Raw genomic sequence first — 17567 nt, 5'->3', positions numbered from 1 at the left:
TGAAAGTTGCTAAGTGCTAGTGAAAGTTGCTTTGTGAAAGTGATACAGACCCCCTCAGGCCATGACATATGTCATTGAATTAGTTGTAGGTCTTTGTGTCATCCCAAAAGTTAGGAACATATTTTATGAAGGTTTAAGTTTGTTTGTGCTGCTTTAAATGGTATTTTATTTTTCTTAAATAATTGTATGCACATTTGACTATAAAAAAAAACACAATGATGTATTTTTTTTACTTTATTGTTTCTCATTTCCAGATGTGATTTGTGATATCACATCTTAGCAATCATACCACAACAAAAAATATATAATAAAATCAATTGCCAAACTAAAAGCTCCCTAACAGTATGAATATGTGATTTTATTATAGTAATATGCACTAATATTAAAAATGAGCTCACAAGGTAATAATGGATACAATATAGCAATGGGTTTTTTTTTTAAATTGTGTCAACCAGGTTTCCAAGCCTCGTTGCCCACTTTTGCATAAACACAAACTGCAATTGCATGAATTGCACCCATTTGATTTGTGATTCATCATATTACACATGTTAGTCATGTGTGTATTAGTATATTAGTACTAGTGAGAAATACTGTAATCATAATCAAACAAGGATAGAGTAGGCAGTTTCAGCGATGAGGAGTGTAAGCAAGTAGGAAGTGATGAGTAATATATAGTATTGACAACATGTTGTATAGTAACATAACACCTCAACGAACAGATTGCTTCCCTTTAAAATAAGTTAACTTCACATTGGGGCAGAGCGGATTACAATCCAGGCTATAAGAGCAAATTAAACATTTATATATTTGGTATTCAAGCAAGGTATTTAAAGCTAAATAATATTGCACAGTAGAAATAGAATCTAAATATTTGGTGCAGGGTAAAATAATAAAAAGTAGAGGTACTATCTTGAGTGTCAAAAGTCTGAAGTGAAACTCTCAGACCGTCATGGCAGGATCCGCTCGTGCAATTCCGTTGTGACTGAAGTGACTCAGAGGATAACACAGCTTGATGTAGACGACTCTGCACTGTTGGACACACACATTTATCTAAGATGCTTTAAGGCCATTAAAAACAACAGCAATCAAAACAACACATTTTCTTATGAAAAGTTCAGCACAACATTATATAAACACTTGCATTATATTAACTATGAAGATATTTTTTCTTCAATTCATATGAATTTTATTTGGCAATTAGCCTAAAATGCCAATGCTTCACAAAACCAAAACATTTGTTCCTTGCAAGAAAACATGTCCCACTGTAAATGTCATTTTTTTCCGTTTGCGGCCCACAGCTGTTGTATAAATTGACCTGTAGTTTTTCTAAAAATACAATTAAACAAAAGAAAACTGGGATAAAAATTAAACAAATAAAAAAAAACAGCAACATTTTTCAGCCTGTTTACAAAACTTTAAATATGAAGATGCCCCCCGCATATAATGTAAAAGTTAAGACACACCTGCTTTATGTTAAGAATTAAATTAGGACTTTTTTTTTTTCAAACTTGTCCACCAGAGGGGGTTACTAGTTCCCATTCAAAAGCATTGGGCACATTTCTTAAACTGTAATTTTTTTTTGCAAGGGTGCCTTTTTTTTTGTAGTGAAAATGATGGTGTGTATTGATGTTTGGAATGCTTTGCGTACTATATACAGTATATGTAAAAAACATAATAAAGCGCGCATTTTACTTGTTTTTTTTTTCCAACAAAAAATATAGTGAAGTTATTTAGGCACCCTCTAAATCCAGACAAATGTAATTAATACTTTTAAGCGATTACCTTTTTAAATTGGATGAATCACACGTTTGCATTGAGATTACTCACAGTAAATCATTTGCATTCATGATTTTAACTAACATTTGAACAAAAATGCAATTTTGTCAGGATGTCATATTAACATAGTTTTTTTTAATTGTCATTTGTTCGCTCAAAAGATGGTAAAAGTTTTATCTAAACTCCAGAAAGTGTTTATTTTAAATTTAAATTTGCCAGCAAGTACAACAGTTAGCGTATACTCACTCATATTTGCAGTGACTAGGCATTGACCTGATCACTGACTGTATACCAACCTGCTGCGCCTTTCAAGTAACCATCTGCGGTTAAGGTAAATTGCGCAACTAATGTGTTTCTACATGATTAATGCAATGTTTTGTGGTTTGACAGGCCTACTTATACGTAATATGTGTGTTTATGTCAGAGATAGACTCATTTGAAATTAATTTCATTTACTTTTTTAAAGCAGTTTTTGTGAAGTTGTCATGTTTTGTTTGCAAGGAGTGAAAATGTAAGTACCTCTGATCTGAAACAGCCTGCTTCATCCTTTTGGGGGCGCTGCCCTCCCAATTAGCAGCAGGTCTCACAACTATCTCACCAGGCTCATTGCTCACCTGCACATAGAGTAAAGAAATATACATAATACATATACAGTATTTGAATTACTTGTACTATGTATGTGAATCATCTATACATTGATAAACAATGAAACTCAGATTAGGCAGAAAATAAAGTATAAAGACTACTGGAGCGTTCAGTAAATATGACTTTATATATGAAGAAGAACATAATGTAAAACATTATTTAACGTGCATTAGGAAAGTATTCCCAGCGCTTCACTTTTTCCAGATTTTATGTTATAGCCTTATTCCAAAATGGAATAAATTAATCGTCATCAAAATTCTATAGACAATAACCTACAATGACAATGTGAAAAAGTTTTTTTGTTAATTTTCAAATTTAGTAAAAATAAAAACTTTAAAAAATGACTTGTGCATAAGTATTTACAGCCTTTGCTCAACACTTTGTTAATGCACCTTTGGCAGTAATTACAGTCTTAAAGGGTAACTGCAGTTTTTTATTTTATTTTGCCAATCGTTCACAATCATTATGAAAGACATGACGAGGGATGGATTTTTTTTTAATGCATACTAAATATTAAATGTACATTTCTGCATTCATCTTTCCCTCTATCCTGACTTTTCTCCCAGTTTTTGCTGCTGAAAAACCTCCCCACAGCATGATGCTGCCACCACCACGCTTCACTGCAGGAATGGTATTGGCCTGGTGATGATCCCATTTTGGAATAAGGCTGTAACATAACAAAATGTGGAAAAGTAAAGCACTGTGAAAACTTTCTGGATGCACTGTATTGTGTATTATATGTCTAATTGCAGGGCTCAAATTTAACCACGGCAACCACCCTCATCATTTGCCGTCATGCCATAAAATGTTTTAGCAAGATCGGCGGCAAAAACCTGCCGTGACCGCCTTTGACCTTTTACTTGGTAATGGACGAGGGATATAACAGTAAACGGTATAATGATAATTTGCGATGAAATTCCAGACCGTTAGTAACACCGTCTAATTTTTTTAATTACCGAAAAACCGTCATTTATTAATGCATTTTAGGCAACACAAAGTCAGTGGCATGCGCACTAGCGTTGTTTGGCTTGATAATCATGGCGGATACATGCAGCAGGTGATGTGTTGTCAACGTTGTCACAACTTGTTTTTAAAGTCTTAAGTTTGTTTACTTGGATAATCTTTATTTAACTGCAAACTGTATCACTGTTTAGGAATGTAACATCAGTACTCGCTAAAAGTTTTGTCATCTCATTCAATTGAACGCAGGCTGTGAAGATTGTGTATTTGATGTGAGAGGTGCCACTCTTCTTTATTTTATATGGACAAAAAGTGCAGTTACGTTTTATGGCCATCAGGTTCCATCTTTCAACATTCTCATTTAATCATTCATTCGTTCATACATGCACGCACACACACACACACACACACACACACACAAATATATACTGTATATGTATGCATGCATCCATGCTTAAGAGCCCCTGCCTTGAAAGAAAATAATGTTTGCCTTGGTGCCCACAAATATGAGCCCTTCTTTAAGGCAACACTTGCCTTGACCTTAAAAAGTTAAAATCCGAGGCCTCGTTGTTTGTGTTTTTACCATGTTCCTCTTCCTATTGGGATTGTTGCTGTTTTTTAGTGCATTGTGGTTCTCAGCAGTAGTAGAGAATGGTTCCTGGATGGACTCCGCTCTTTGGTGGTCAACTATCGGCTTTGGCTCCAGCTTCCTGTAAACATTGCCACAATTTTACAAAGAAGCAATATTACAATCCACCTACAATGGGAACAAACGTGACACCTTTATAAACTACAGTGGAACACGTTTGCGTCTGTGCCACTGTCCACAACTCATCTCATCAATAGAGAATCACCTGTGTCGAATGAGACTGTGGGAGGTTGTGTCATTGAACAAGTTACTGAGGTAAGGCTTTCTGGTGTCAATGTTGACAATATGTTAAATTGGAAGTAATTAAGCACTGTAAAAAATATATATGGTACCTAATAGGGTCATGAAAACTTTAGTAGGATAATTACCATAGTTGTGTCGCACTTAAATTATAGTTGTGTTATTTGGTCAAATACCACTTGAATGAACCTAAGGAAACCGCAGTTTGCTCAAAACAAAGCTGCTTCTGTTATCCTAAATTGCCCAATTAGGGAAAAGTGTTATACAAATTAATTCCCAGTTTGGTAAATGTTAAAGGTAGGATCAGTTATTCTGTTATTCATTTTGTCAGAAAATTTATTTTAACAAAAAAAGCCAATAATACCTTACCACAAAAGTATTTTTTTTAAATCAATATTTCATACGTCAGTCAACAGAAAGTCAATTTTGAATAAATCCTTGACGAACTGACTAAGAAGTCCGATTATGCAAAACCAACTTTTCTTACCTGTTGGTGCCTGTTTATGTGTACATGTACGGTATTTGGGATCCCATTATTTGCCAAAATGTGCATTCAAACCCAGGTGAAGTAATTCATAAAATAATTTTGCCTTCTTTCAAACTTGTTCCAAATTCAGCAATTTGGAATTTGAAATTTCAGTGAGATATTTTACCTCGGTTACATCAGTGGATATCTCCATGGTAGAGGTTTAGCCGAAGAGCTTTGTGCAATACCGCAGTTTTTATTCAGTTGTAATCTAAGGTTGCAGTCAATAAGTTCCTTCTTCTTGTTGTGGGGCAGACTGTTGTGTATAGTAGCGTATAGTTATACCTTACATATGTCAGTAGACTATTTGGAAGCCCTAAAAATGTCAACATGGCTGACGGGGTGAAGACGCAGTCGAAGTGGGCTTGGCCTGGAGGAGGGCTTCGGCACGTAAAAAATATTACCTACAAATGTCGGTAAAAGAAAATCTAAGCAAGATTTTGACAAGAAAGCCACAATTACATGCTATGTGAATCACAAGGAAGTGTACATGTAGAAACAATATCACAATATGACATCTTTAATGCATAAGATGTTGCAGTTAAAAACAATGGTTTCTTGGAGTTCACTTCCTAAATTTATGATCTGAAAATGAACGTTTTTCTAAAAGATTCAGATTTGATATAATTATACAACAATACTATATACTATACTATATAATTTTCTGTAATTTTTGGTTCCTACTGAATTGAGTGCAAATATTTTGTACTTTTTGTAAACGATTACATTTTTCTGGCTTTTCTCTGATCATATAATAGCATAACAAAAGTAAGTGGTGTTATTTTTCTTGGAAGAATGTGTGTATTCCCCCTTGCCTTAATGTTGTACACGTATCAAAGCATTTGTACATTTTTTTACACCCAAGGAAGAATCACGCCTACTAATGCAGCAGCTAAAGGGGGGCTTGATAAACAAACAAACAAACAAACAAACAAACAAACAAACAATTAAGTAAGTCCCAGTCCACTAAGAGTGCCTGCTTGAAACAACGTCAAACATCGGGACTATTTAACTGGCAGCCTGGGGGCCAAATCCGACCCAGGAATGACACCATACCGGCCCCCGAGTTTAGTTCAAAACTTTTAAGAATCCTTTTTACACCATTAAACCAAAGCTAGTGAGCATCCTGGATGATGCCAGTCACCCTTCGCAATGCGTTATCAGTAGCCAGAGGAGCCTGTTCAGTGCTAAAATGCTTTATCCCAAGTGCAGCACTAATAGACTCAAAAATTCCTTTGTCCCACACGCCATTAGACTGTACAACTTATCTGTGGGGAAGGGGTCGGGGGGTACTCGGATGACAGGGGATGCAAAACAATAACAGTGCAATATGTTTTCATAACATGGTCACTACTGCAACGTTTCTCTTGTTATATTCATATTTTACTGTTATATTTTTATTCCCATTGTTGCTTTTTAGTTGTATTTTTATTGTAATATTTTTCTATTTCGTTTCTATTATAACCCCATTATTTACTTTTTACTGTTTAATTGATCTCAACTCTGTACACTGCTGCTGGAATTTTTAATTTTCCTTAAGGACTTCTCCTGAAGGAATCAAAGTACTATCCATCTATCTATTAGAGTGCTTCTGTTGGATATAGGAACTTGGACCACTGTAAACACATTGGCAGATATCTGTGTTGACATTTTAACAGAGGCGTTCCTCAAAGCACCCTTTTGAGTATTTTCCTTTTTGCCAGTTACAATTTTTCTTCGTAATTTGAATAATGTAACTTGTTTACTTCTGATGCAGTCAGAAATTATTCATTCAACTTCTTTATTGATACTAGTGGTGTTCTTCAAGGTTCCATTTTAGGTCCTCTCTTTTTTATTGTTTGGGCTATTCAATAGGTAGACGGTGAGTTCAGTAAAGAAAAACAACTTGTGAGACACTAATTTTTGCAGCATGTTATCAAAAATAGCGTGGGGCTCCTGTAATTCTACTACTGTAGAGAACGCTGGTTCTTCGTAATATACAAAATAAGACAAATAGGGGCGGCATGGCGTAGTGGGTAGAGCGGCCGTGTCAGAAACCTGAGGGTTGCAGGTTCACTTCCCACCTATTGACATCCAATTCGCTGCCGTTGTGTCCTTGGGCAGGACACTTCACCCTTGCCCCCGGTGCCGCTCACACTGGTGAATGAATGATGAATGAATGATTGGTGGTGGTCGGAGGGGCCGTAGGCGCAAACTGGCAGCCACGCTTCCGTCAGTCTACCCCAGGGTAGCTGTGGCTACAGATGTAGCTTACCGCCATCAGGTGTGAATGAATGATGGGTACCCACTTCTCTGTGAGCGCTTTGAGTATCTAATATTAGTAAAGCGCGATATACATCTAATCCATTATTATTATTATTATCAAATAGTGAAAGGAGAAGTCTGTCTCCCCCGTCCTTATTTTTCTGGAAATGTGGTCCCCAAAACAATTAAATTGAATATGCCTGCCATACATGGTAGAAATATTTTGTTGACATAAAATGCTTAACTGAGGTTAAGTGGTTAGCAACTATGCTTAACTGAGGTTAAATGGTTAGCAACTATTCTCACTTCCACAATTACAGCTCGTAGTGCTTTTCAACATGCACTGCATATGCTAATGCTTTTATATGTTCCTTCTATTTCCACCTCTAGACTGTATTAACCAATGTTTTTCATGTTTCTTGATACTGTATGCTGAGTTTAAATGTTTACAAAATTCTTAAAACATACAATGTGCTCTCCCTGTGATGTGCAAAGGTTTATACCAGTAGATTTAAAAGGTAAGTAAGGGTTCAATGGTGTTTAGCATCCTTTCCATCCCTGGTGGTCGGGCCTTAGCAGAGCTCATCCTTCACTTAGTGTCACCAACCATTGATCTAGTCACTAATTAAGTCCCTCGTCTCATGTGTGAAGATCACCCTGTCTTCTTGTGCTTCAACAAACAACGCAGGGATGAGTGCAATCAGTTCATAATCGAGAACAAAAAGATGACCGTCGTAAGGGACAAAAATTGTATAAATAAACGTAGGATTCCAAAATGTCAGTCAAGCATTGTGCAGTGTTTGTACAATCAATAATTTAGCCATGTGTGCACACACCCGTAAGACCCATACTCCTCCCTGGTGGTGTGAGTGCTGGTGACCTCTGGTCCTCTCGGCCTGTCCTCTACTAGGTTCTCCCATACAGCTAATTACACTCCCTGGAGTTTACAGCAGTCAGCCTGCACATTTGCTCAGCCACTGGGTGGTCTGAGCACTTTGACAGCCTCCCTTCACTCCTTTCTGACAACAGGATACACTCATTAGCGGGGGCCAGGGAGGCCCTTATAGCATAGCACCCTCCTCCTCCAGGAACTGGGGAACGGGGGGCTTCTGAGGTCCTGCTGATCAATGCTCGGGCGGTCTGAGAGTAAACTATCAGTACTATTATTTTGGGCTGAAGCAAAAAGCAGCAATAAATTATTACACTGTAATTGGATGTAGCAAAAAAAAAAAAAATGTCTACATACCTAATAGTGGAGCACAAACTTTGGTACCAATCATTAAGATCTTCCTGGTTGCTTGACATAAGCAGGAGTTTGGCTCTGGAGAAAGTCAGCTGGAAATCAAAGACAACATTGAAGTTAGGACCCTGATTCCTAATGGTCGTACAAGTACCACTAATGGTACACAGGGAAACTTGAAATAAAACAAAGGAATACATATTTGAGATGTATTTGTATGAAATTGTCATACATATGTGCATGTATTCACCAAAGTTTCCCTGAAAATTAAATAACAAACTTGTTTTTAATTAACATTGTTTATCTCTTTAACTCATACGCTACAAGTCAGTTATTAGCTAAAACAAAGGTACTTGCAAAGCGAAACATTCTTGATATAGTACTACTTAAGTTTGACAACCACTGCAGTATAACATATGAAAAAGTCTATTGGATACATATTTTGGATTGGAGAACTGGCAACATTCCTAAATATCATACTATATAAAGAGCTATATTGCATACAGAGCAGGAGCAATTCAGGGGACAAAGGTTAACTTTTTTTTCTTTTCAGTAAATTTTGGCTTTATTTTTGCCCATCAATTTGTTGTGTTACTCCATTCTACATTTTTCTTCGAGGGTTTTTAATGTCAAATGAAAACACTTCTATGTCCAATACTTTTACAAGTATACGACACACTGACAATTATTTAACAAAACCCCAAAGCCAAACAGGAAATAAAAATCCTTCATTTTTCAAAGAGGATAACAACAATTTGGATGTATATAGTATATATATATATTTTTTGGTAACTTTGTTTAAATCTCTCAATCAACTTCAGTCCTAAACACAAAAAGTAATGCTTTTTAGTTGTCAATTAGTATACAATTGCATAACATTAGTTATTTCACTCATTTAAACCTATGACATTATCTTCACAAAAGTCTGTCAAAAGGGTAAAAAAAAAAAAAAAAAACATTACATGTTTGAAATTTTTGTTTAGGACTGAAGTTAAAAAAAAATACAAAACCTTCTTACGCTTATCAAAAACATAACCACTTTTATGTCCTATTTGGCTTTGAAGATAATTATAAATTAATGTCCCCAGAGGGTTAATTGAACATGTATTTTAGCATTTAATGGCTTGTTATTGCTTTCTACTATACTGTGTTTGTGAATTGTTAATATGGATGAGTGGTACAGCTCGCTACAATGCGAGTGTTTGTCTGTGTCTCTATCTCATCCACACACACACTCAGTCTCTCACTTACTCACAACTCACACACGCTCAAACACATCCCAAATATAACTGCACAGTGTCACACTATAATGACACTATAGTTGACGACACTGCGTGCACATACTGTCCATTATGCATTACGTAAAAGCTTTTTCCTATCTGCCAAACAATAGTGAAGTCACGAATTTGACCAAAAATTATCTTTTGAAGTGACAAAACGCCAAACTAAACTCGTGAGATTTAGAGGAGGTTCAGGTAGTGGAAGTCACAGCTAATAATAGCTGCTATCATTAGTCACAGCTAGAAAGGTGGGCTGTTGTATATCCCTTATTTACTTGTTTTTTGTGGCTAACTTCATTTTACATTAGTGTGACTGCCAATAATGTGAAAAATAGAGACACTTTTGATCAAGGGTGTCCAAGCTTTTCGTTTAGGGGTGTCCAAACAAGAGAATACAGAAAAAAATAAAGGATGCGGGGTGTTGAGAGCACATTGATACATTAACGATGATAAGCTTTTTGAACAAAGCATCCACATCCTTTATGTTATAGGTGACAAAGAAATGTGTCCAAGATGTAACACCATAATTCAAGAGTAAATTAATTAAACTTTTTTTTTTTTTAATGTGTCAAGGTTTAATTAAAAAACAGGCCGCGGGACAAAAATGGCCCGCAGGCCATGCCTGCTTTTGCTGCATCTAAAAAAGAACAAATGATTCAAGCAACTTAAATAATACTAGTTTTGGATGTATTTGTTGAACTGTATTTTGTCTGTAAAATGTGTTATTTCATTTTTAAGTAATATTTTAAACAATAAATTTGATTGTAATTCCTTTGAATCCAGCAAAATGCTCTGTGTTGCATGATTCAAATTTAATCACTGATATGAATGTTGTCTGTCTATCTATGTTGGTCCTGTGATGAGGAGGCGACTTGTCCAGGGTGCACCGAGCCATCCGCCCGAAAGCAGCTGGAATAGGTTCCAGCCATCCTCGCAACAGAGAGGGACAAGCGGTAGAAAATGGGTGGAACATTTTTTGAGTAATTATGTCTTTTCATAACATCAGAAGCCTGACATGGGAGTGCAATAACAACAGCCAAGCAGTAGGAGGCAGCCCATGACAGTCGATAATGCTATCCTGCCAGTTACATACTAGATAGAGTAATATCTACTTTTCTATACTAGATTATTACATTTATCCGATCATACATAAATAATGCGAACATTGTTGAACTCAGAGAAGGTGTCCAAAAGGAAAGCTATTAGACCTTCAATATCTGTAATTACTTCTTACATTTACTTAGTTTGATGATATTGATCCTTTTCGTGAGGGTTTGGATGGAAGTTTACACTGAGCTTACTGTACACCTCATACAACATAATGATTGCGATTGAGTGGGAGGAGAGTGGCCTTTATTATACATTAAAATATATTAAGGTTTTAAAAATGTACTCTCATCAAAAGTATTATCTAATTAAAGATTCGGGCTGCTGAATGGATTGGTGAGTAATATTAGGCACTGGCACTTAAGAGACGGCACTTGATTCATGCATAAATAGATTCTCTTTCTTTTGCCAGGCAGTCATAAGGGATTTGTCCGGAAATCTGACCCTCTTAGGTAGAAATTACTTTGTATAATAAGAACGACAGAGCGCCGCGCCTCATCACTGCACATAATTTAGCTTGATTATTTATACATCAAAGAGAATTTTTCGGGGATGTGGGAAAATATTCGAGGAGCGAGGGGATATTAGGAGGAGGAGACGTAGGGAGCAAAAAGCAAGTTCGAGATAGAAAATTTCAGGGTGAGCCACAAAGAAAACAATACATTTTACTAAAAGTATTTTCCCACCTAACTTTGCATATAAATTGCAGTGGCATTTACAGCTGCCAGATTTAATTTGGCTTTAATTCTTCATGGCACCGGATGAGGAGGGTCCTAGAGTGCTGACAGCCCCTTTTCTTCCTTGTGCTCAGGTAGGAACCCAGGATCAATAATGTGTCCTTATGAGAAATTACACGTAATGCTATTGAGTATGCATCCAGGCTACGGTAGGGATAAGAGGCTAATGAAATGCCATTTGTGCCATTAGACAAGGCCAGGCAGAAAGCGGCGACAAGACTTGAGGAAGATGTATTTACTGGAGGGCCGGAAGAGATGGATCTGCCCCCTAATCTGATGCAACAATTGAAAGATTATCTCCCAGCAGACTGCCGTCGCTGCATTCCTCTGCTGTTAACACACTCCAAATATTACAACTTGGAGACATTCCCACAGTATCTTTGTTATCGCTAGCAAGCAGCGTGATACTAAAACTACCCCACTCATATCCATGAAGTTTGGGGGTCGGTGGCGTATGTGCATTGAGAGAACCTAATATATGTTAGTGCACGTTGGAATGAAAATATGTGGGTAGAGGAATGAATATGGTTTCAATCACACCACGCTATCCAGCAATGATGCCTCAGTGAGTGTGTGGCACACTTACTCGCTGTATTAACACTGCACTGATACTGTGTTGGTGTTTCATAATTGTCTGTCTGTCTGTCCGGTCGGACACTGGATTAAAAAAGTCACATTTGACCTGCAAATGAAACTAATGGCTAGCAAATACAATTGGTTTATTTCTGAAACAAATAGCTGTGCGGAAAGGAATATGAAACATGCATCTCTATCAATGAGCCAAATTGTAAAGAGGAAAAGAACATTTACCTCATCTGAACTACAAAGGTGTTGTTTTTTCTTAGTTTCGAAGTCAAATATAGTACAAAACGACAGATGGAAAATACTGCTTTCATATTTTACATTCTTAGGAGCTGTTGCGGTAATTTTGTTGTGTGTCTTGACAGCAATGACAATACAACATACTTTGGCCTTTGTTCGTTAACAGTTCTACAAGATGTCTTGTAGAAATGATCGTCTTTGTGTCTCAAATGTTATGTCGAGAAAAGCTGTCGACAATGTATGTCTGTCAATCCAAGCAGACACTTTTTAGCAATAAGAACACAGTGGACTGGGACTTGATGAGTTGGTCGACATAGACAGTTGTTTCAAGGAGGGATGTTAATGCTGCGGATTTGGATCATCCAAGAGTAAGATCGGCCGATAACAATATCAATTACATGGAATAAGTTGACATTTTCCAATGTACTTACGGTGAGCGCTACAGACAGTTATATTCAATCTAGTTCCCTATTGTCTTTTATTACATGTGTCAATTGTTTGTATGTAATAAAACTTTGTTTGATCATAGCTTTGTCCAACTTGAAGTCAACTTGTGTCCAGTAAATTGTACCCAAAATATAAACATTAACAAAAAAAAAAAAAAAGATTTAGCAAAAATAAAAATATCACCGTAACCACCGATCATATACTGATACCATCATTGGTATCAACACTACCAATTTATGGATCAATCTACCCTCCTCGTGTACTAACTGTGACAATGCTGATACACCAACAGTTGTTGTATTATCCTCTCTCTACACTCCTATTATTCTGCTTGGTAATTTCCTGTTAACTGCTCACTTTCCGCTGTAAAACGCTTCCATCCACACTTCTTAAATTTTACTAAGCACTTATTTCTTGGTGTTGTTTAAAGCTATCTAAGCAGTTAGGTTAGCTATTAGAATGCCTGCTCTTGGCTTCATCCAGGTGTGTAACATGTTTAGCCTTGACCTCAATGATAATGGTACTTGATAAAGATATTTAAGATACTAAGATAAACAGTTTATTTGCCGTAATGGAGGTGATTATTTTTACCTTGGGGAGCAGTTCTACACTGTGTATGGAGATACACAATTAGCTGCCATCTTGTCAAACATGGGATTAAAAATAAATACTATGTCAGCCAGAGGAGATCAGGGTTTGTGATCGGCATTAATCGGCAAAAGCGATAAAATCCTTTTTCAGGAAAATTGTCCGATACTAATTGGTGGCCGATCAGTCGGCACATCCCAAGAGTCTAGGTCTTTTTTTATTGGGGAGGAAAAAAAAAATGTATCTTCTCCTATTGCTACGGCATAGCTTTTTCCCCCAGGTGCTCTCTTTTTTCTTACCAGAGGGCAATGACATGGCTACCACTACCGCGAACGAGAGCGAACAGTTACCCCCAAAAAATACTATCATTGGTGGTTTGAAACTGGTTTGGGTGTGCAGTAACAGATGTGGAACAAATGACTGCACGCTGCAAAGTTTGTTTAAAGCTTGTTGCAACAAAAGGCAGAAGCACAACAATCTTATTCCAGCAGCTAACACAGAGGCACCCAAGCAAGTGGGAGAAATTCCATTCTTTACAAAGAGAACAAGACTGCTTGGATGCGAAGACTGACTGAATGTAGAGGTTTTTAAGATGGTGTATTTATACGTGGCCTGCGATTGTGAGGTCGATTGAATGTACTTCCAAATTCTATGGAATGCCTTTGGAGACAACTCATGGCAGAAAAATTAACATTCAATTCACTTGCAACAGCACTGGAGGACATTTCTGCAGTCAGCATGCTTTTTGGACACACTACCTCAACACTTATGGCATTTGTGGCATTGTGTTGTGTGATAAAATTGCACATTTTGGGATGGCCTTTTATAGTGGCCAACCTAAGGTACATCTGTGCAATAACCACGGATCATCGCAATCATCTGATCAGCATTTTGATATAACACACCTGTATGGTGGAAGAATTATCTTGGAAGAGACATGTTCTTTCCATTTTTGATATTAAAAAAAAACAAAACACATTTTTTTCAAAACATACAGTATATGCCTTCGCCTTGTGTGGCCTACTTGCAAGCTCAAGTCCAGTTTGAATCGACTTGAAAAGGAATTGAAAACCACAAGCAGCTATCCAAGCGTGACATAGCTTTTATGTATTACAGCAACACAAATTAGCAACAGACCATAAAGACTCTCTTGGAGATGGAAGATCAGCGGAAATTAATATTGATACTATGCAGCTTTGGCAGTAAACAGTTGCCGCATAAACGCTTTGGTTACTTGCTCAACGACGCGTGACCAGTTCCTCTGAATGTTTCATGACAGAAACTACATCATTTAGACATAATTTGTCACCCAGCAGCTGCACTGAGACCCACTAGACCAGACTAGACTAGGAAAAAACATTAAAAGTTCGACTTTTTGGGCAAACAAGTGAGGCAGTGGGGGTAACTGATTTTCTAATTTTGCATTAAAAAAGGTCGACTGAATTTCAATTTACAACATTAAACTAATGCAGGATGTATGGAAGACAAGTCAAAATGAAAGTAGGGACTTAAATAACCCCTCTACTAGGTGTTCAATCATGTTTCTAAACATGTTTGTACACTTGCTGTAACACACTATTTCATTAAGTGTTGAACTTTTCTCAAAAATAACTTTGAAAATATATTTTCGGGGCATTTCCATCTTATCTATAGAAAGAGTCACTAAACGTTTAGGGGCCAAATATACTCAGGCAGAGCGCATGCCGAACAGAATTTGCAGAGGTCCACGCAGTTTCCAAGCAGACCCCCTCAAGATCCATGCGCGCAAATCTTATACCTCATGTTTGACAGGCTTTTGTGTCTCACAAAATACGAATCACTATGTATTTTTCACATTAATTCGCATGAAACGTGACACCGATTTACATTTTGCCACCAAAGCATATCATAAAATCAAAATCAGTCCAGTTTTTAAATGGAAGGTTTTCCGTGAGTCAACTGTGGGAAAATTTCCGACCAGTTAATGTGCCCAGTTGATAACTGGCTGCAAGACTTTGCTTGGAGCAGCCGGTAGACATTACTCTCATTTGAAGTTAGGTTTTTATTCATTCAACGATAGAAAGCTAGCTTGCTAAAGCTAACAAAAGGCTAGTGATTTTTACCCAACATAATCAAATTTAAAAAAAAAATAAAACTTAAGCAAGTCCAGTGGGGTCTTTTGACGTAGAACTGGTCAGATTGTAGCTGAGATAGGCACCAGCGCCCCCCGCGACCCTAAAGGGAATAAGCGGTAGGAAATGGATGGATGAATTAAAAAGACAATACTATTCAACCACTGCCACTCCTGTTTGACTTACAGTGGCAGCCCATGAAGTGAAAAAGTTGAAAGTAAAACAATACGTTTCTGTTGAAAGTAAAACCTAGCTTGATACTGCCATGCTTTTATTTTGAAGAATACTTTGTACTGAACAGAAAGCCATTGTGTGTGCAATGTTTTAAGTTGTGTAAGTACAAGTTAGCTATGTTGCTGTTGTCTTTTCACACAACTTAGCAATAATAATTGAGTCATCAATACCACTATACTACTACAACACATGTCCTGGGGCAGACCAATATTTCACTAAAGTGTTTCTAAGTTGACATCTACTTAAGTGGGCACGTTTTAGAAATAAGAACTCTGGGGATCCAGGACTTAATGAGTTGATCCACATAGATGAGTTGTCAATGTAAGCGTGACTGGCTTATGTAGATTCTACTTTATTTACCGTGATGCAAGACCTAATAAAAGATATCAGTATACCGTATTTCCTTGAATTGCCGCCGGGGCGCTAATTCATTTAAAACCTCTTCTCACTCCTGCGCTTACCAAAGGCATGCGGTAAAAGTAAGTGTGGAGAGACACAGCCGACGGGCCGACAACGGGCCGAAAGCAGCAGCGCGGGCCCACCTGGAGGCCAGGAGGCGGGGCATGCGGCGGAGGAGAGGCGTGTCACACGCGGAGCAACACTGGTGCGGCAATCTGAGCCAGGTGCGTATATTACACACCTGTTCACAATCTGTCTATCTGCTGCTAGAATACAAAAAGGGCGAGGGAGGAACGAGCGAGAGAGCAGCATGGAGAAGGTAACAACGGCCAGCAGACGAAGAGCGCGACGACCCACACCGAGAGAGCGATGATGCACCCCCGCAGCGGACGCAAGCCCCGGACGACGAAAGGCGTGCAGCGGCAGCAGACAGGCCGGAAGATCGCACTGAAAAGTGACGCGACCAAAGGGCCAGCTGACAAAAGATTTATTGAAATAATAAATCAAGGTCAAAACTGTTATGATGCGTCATGTGTCAGGTGACCCCGCAACCCACACGAGGACGGAAGGAAGTCCGTCACAGTAAGCATGCGCTAATTATTTTAAAACTTCTTCTCACTCCGGCACTTACCAAAGGTAGACAGTAAAAATTTGAGTGTGATGTAAACTTGGACCTTAAATCCTACTGAATAGCTCTTAATCTTCTTCCCTTTATGCGATTTCAAACTACCGGTATTGAAATCAGCCTCCTCCATTTTGAAAATGATGACAGGGGAAGTGTCACTCGTGACGTCACGAGTTTGACCAGGGGGTAATGCTAAACATGCGCTAATTATTTTGGGAAGCCAGTTTGACCCGGCAGTAATTCAAGGCAGGCGCATACTATATGCCCTACGGCAATTCAAGGAAATACGGTCTCCTTTCTGAATTACTAAATATGTATTATCTGCCGCTATAGGAAAACTCCTCGCTCAACCATTACAGGACCACATTAGACTTCCAGCCTGCAAGGTGTCCAGTTTTCTTGTGACCGTGAATCGGATAAGTGTTACAGAAAATGGTTGAATGAAAGAATGTTACACTTGACAGAAACTCACACTGAGAAGGCCCCCTTTGCTCTTGGTGTGGCCAAACACCTTTTCTACGGAGCACTCTTGTAGCGGGTAGGCATGCTGGCCTGTAAACTTGTCACTGTTGGTAGGGTCGAGCGTGCTGCATCGCTTGGCCTGCAGGAGCATGTCAGAAAACAGGAAAAACATCTTGGGTTTGACATCTGCGCCTTTGGAAGGAACCACCTTCAGCCAGCCTTCACGGATGTACCACCTCCCTGCAGAAGAGAGACAAATGAGCACATATTAAGAATTTTTAATTTATAACTAGAGCAGTGGTTCTCAAACTTTTTTCACCAAATACCACCTCAGAATACACTTGGTTCTCTATGTACAACAACAATAGCCAACATTAAACTACAGTAACTAAGTAGGCCTAAGTATTCATTAAAAACAAGACAGCAGTTTTATTTCAACTGTATATATATTTTTGGGGGGGCAATGCAATATTAC

General features: G+C 38.0%; 1 protein-coding gene across 2 annotated transcripts in view; it reads right to left on the bottom strand.

Annotated features, from left to right (window-relative positions):
* Positions 1–219: 219 nt before the first annotated feature.
* arhgef39 (Rho guanine nucleotide exchange factor (GEF) 39) overlaps positions 220–17567 on the bottom strand; it is a 94228-nt gene continuing 76880 nt past the window's right edge. The window contains exons 8-13 of one of the 2 annotated variants that reach the window (XM_061913229.1): positions 17301–17332; positions 17103–17231; positions 8287–8375; positions 3965–4091; positions 2296–2390; positions 220–1029 (exon numbers count right to left, since the gene is read on the bottom strand). In XM_061913229.1, the coding sequence (XP_061769213.1) occupies positions 993–1029; positions 2296–2390; positions 3965–4091; positions 8287–8375; positions 17103–17231; positions 17301–17332 (509 nt within the window). In that variant the 3' untranslated portion in view covers positions 220–992. Of the gene's footprint in view, positions 1030–2295; positions 2391–3964; positions 4092–8286; positions 8376–17102; positions 17333–17567 lie in introns of both variants that reach the window. The other variant, XM_061913228.1, reaches the window with a different exon arrangement.

This window comes from Nerophis ophidion, linkage group LG10 (assembly GCF_033978795.1).
Source record: "Nerophis ophidion isolate RoL-2023_Sa linkage group LG10, RoL_Noph_v1.0, whole genome shotgun sequence".
NCBI lineage: Eukaryota > Metazoa > Chordata > Actinopteri > Syngnathiformes > Syngnathidae > Nerophis > Nerophis ophidion.
The sequence above is the reverse complement of the archived record's forward strand: the minus strand, read 5'-3'. Positions and strand labels throughout refer to the sequence as shown.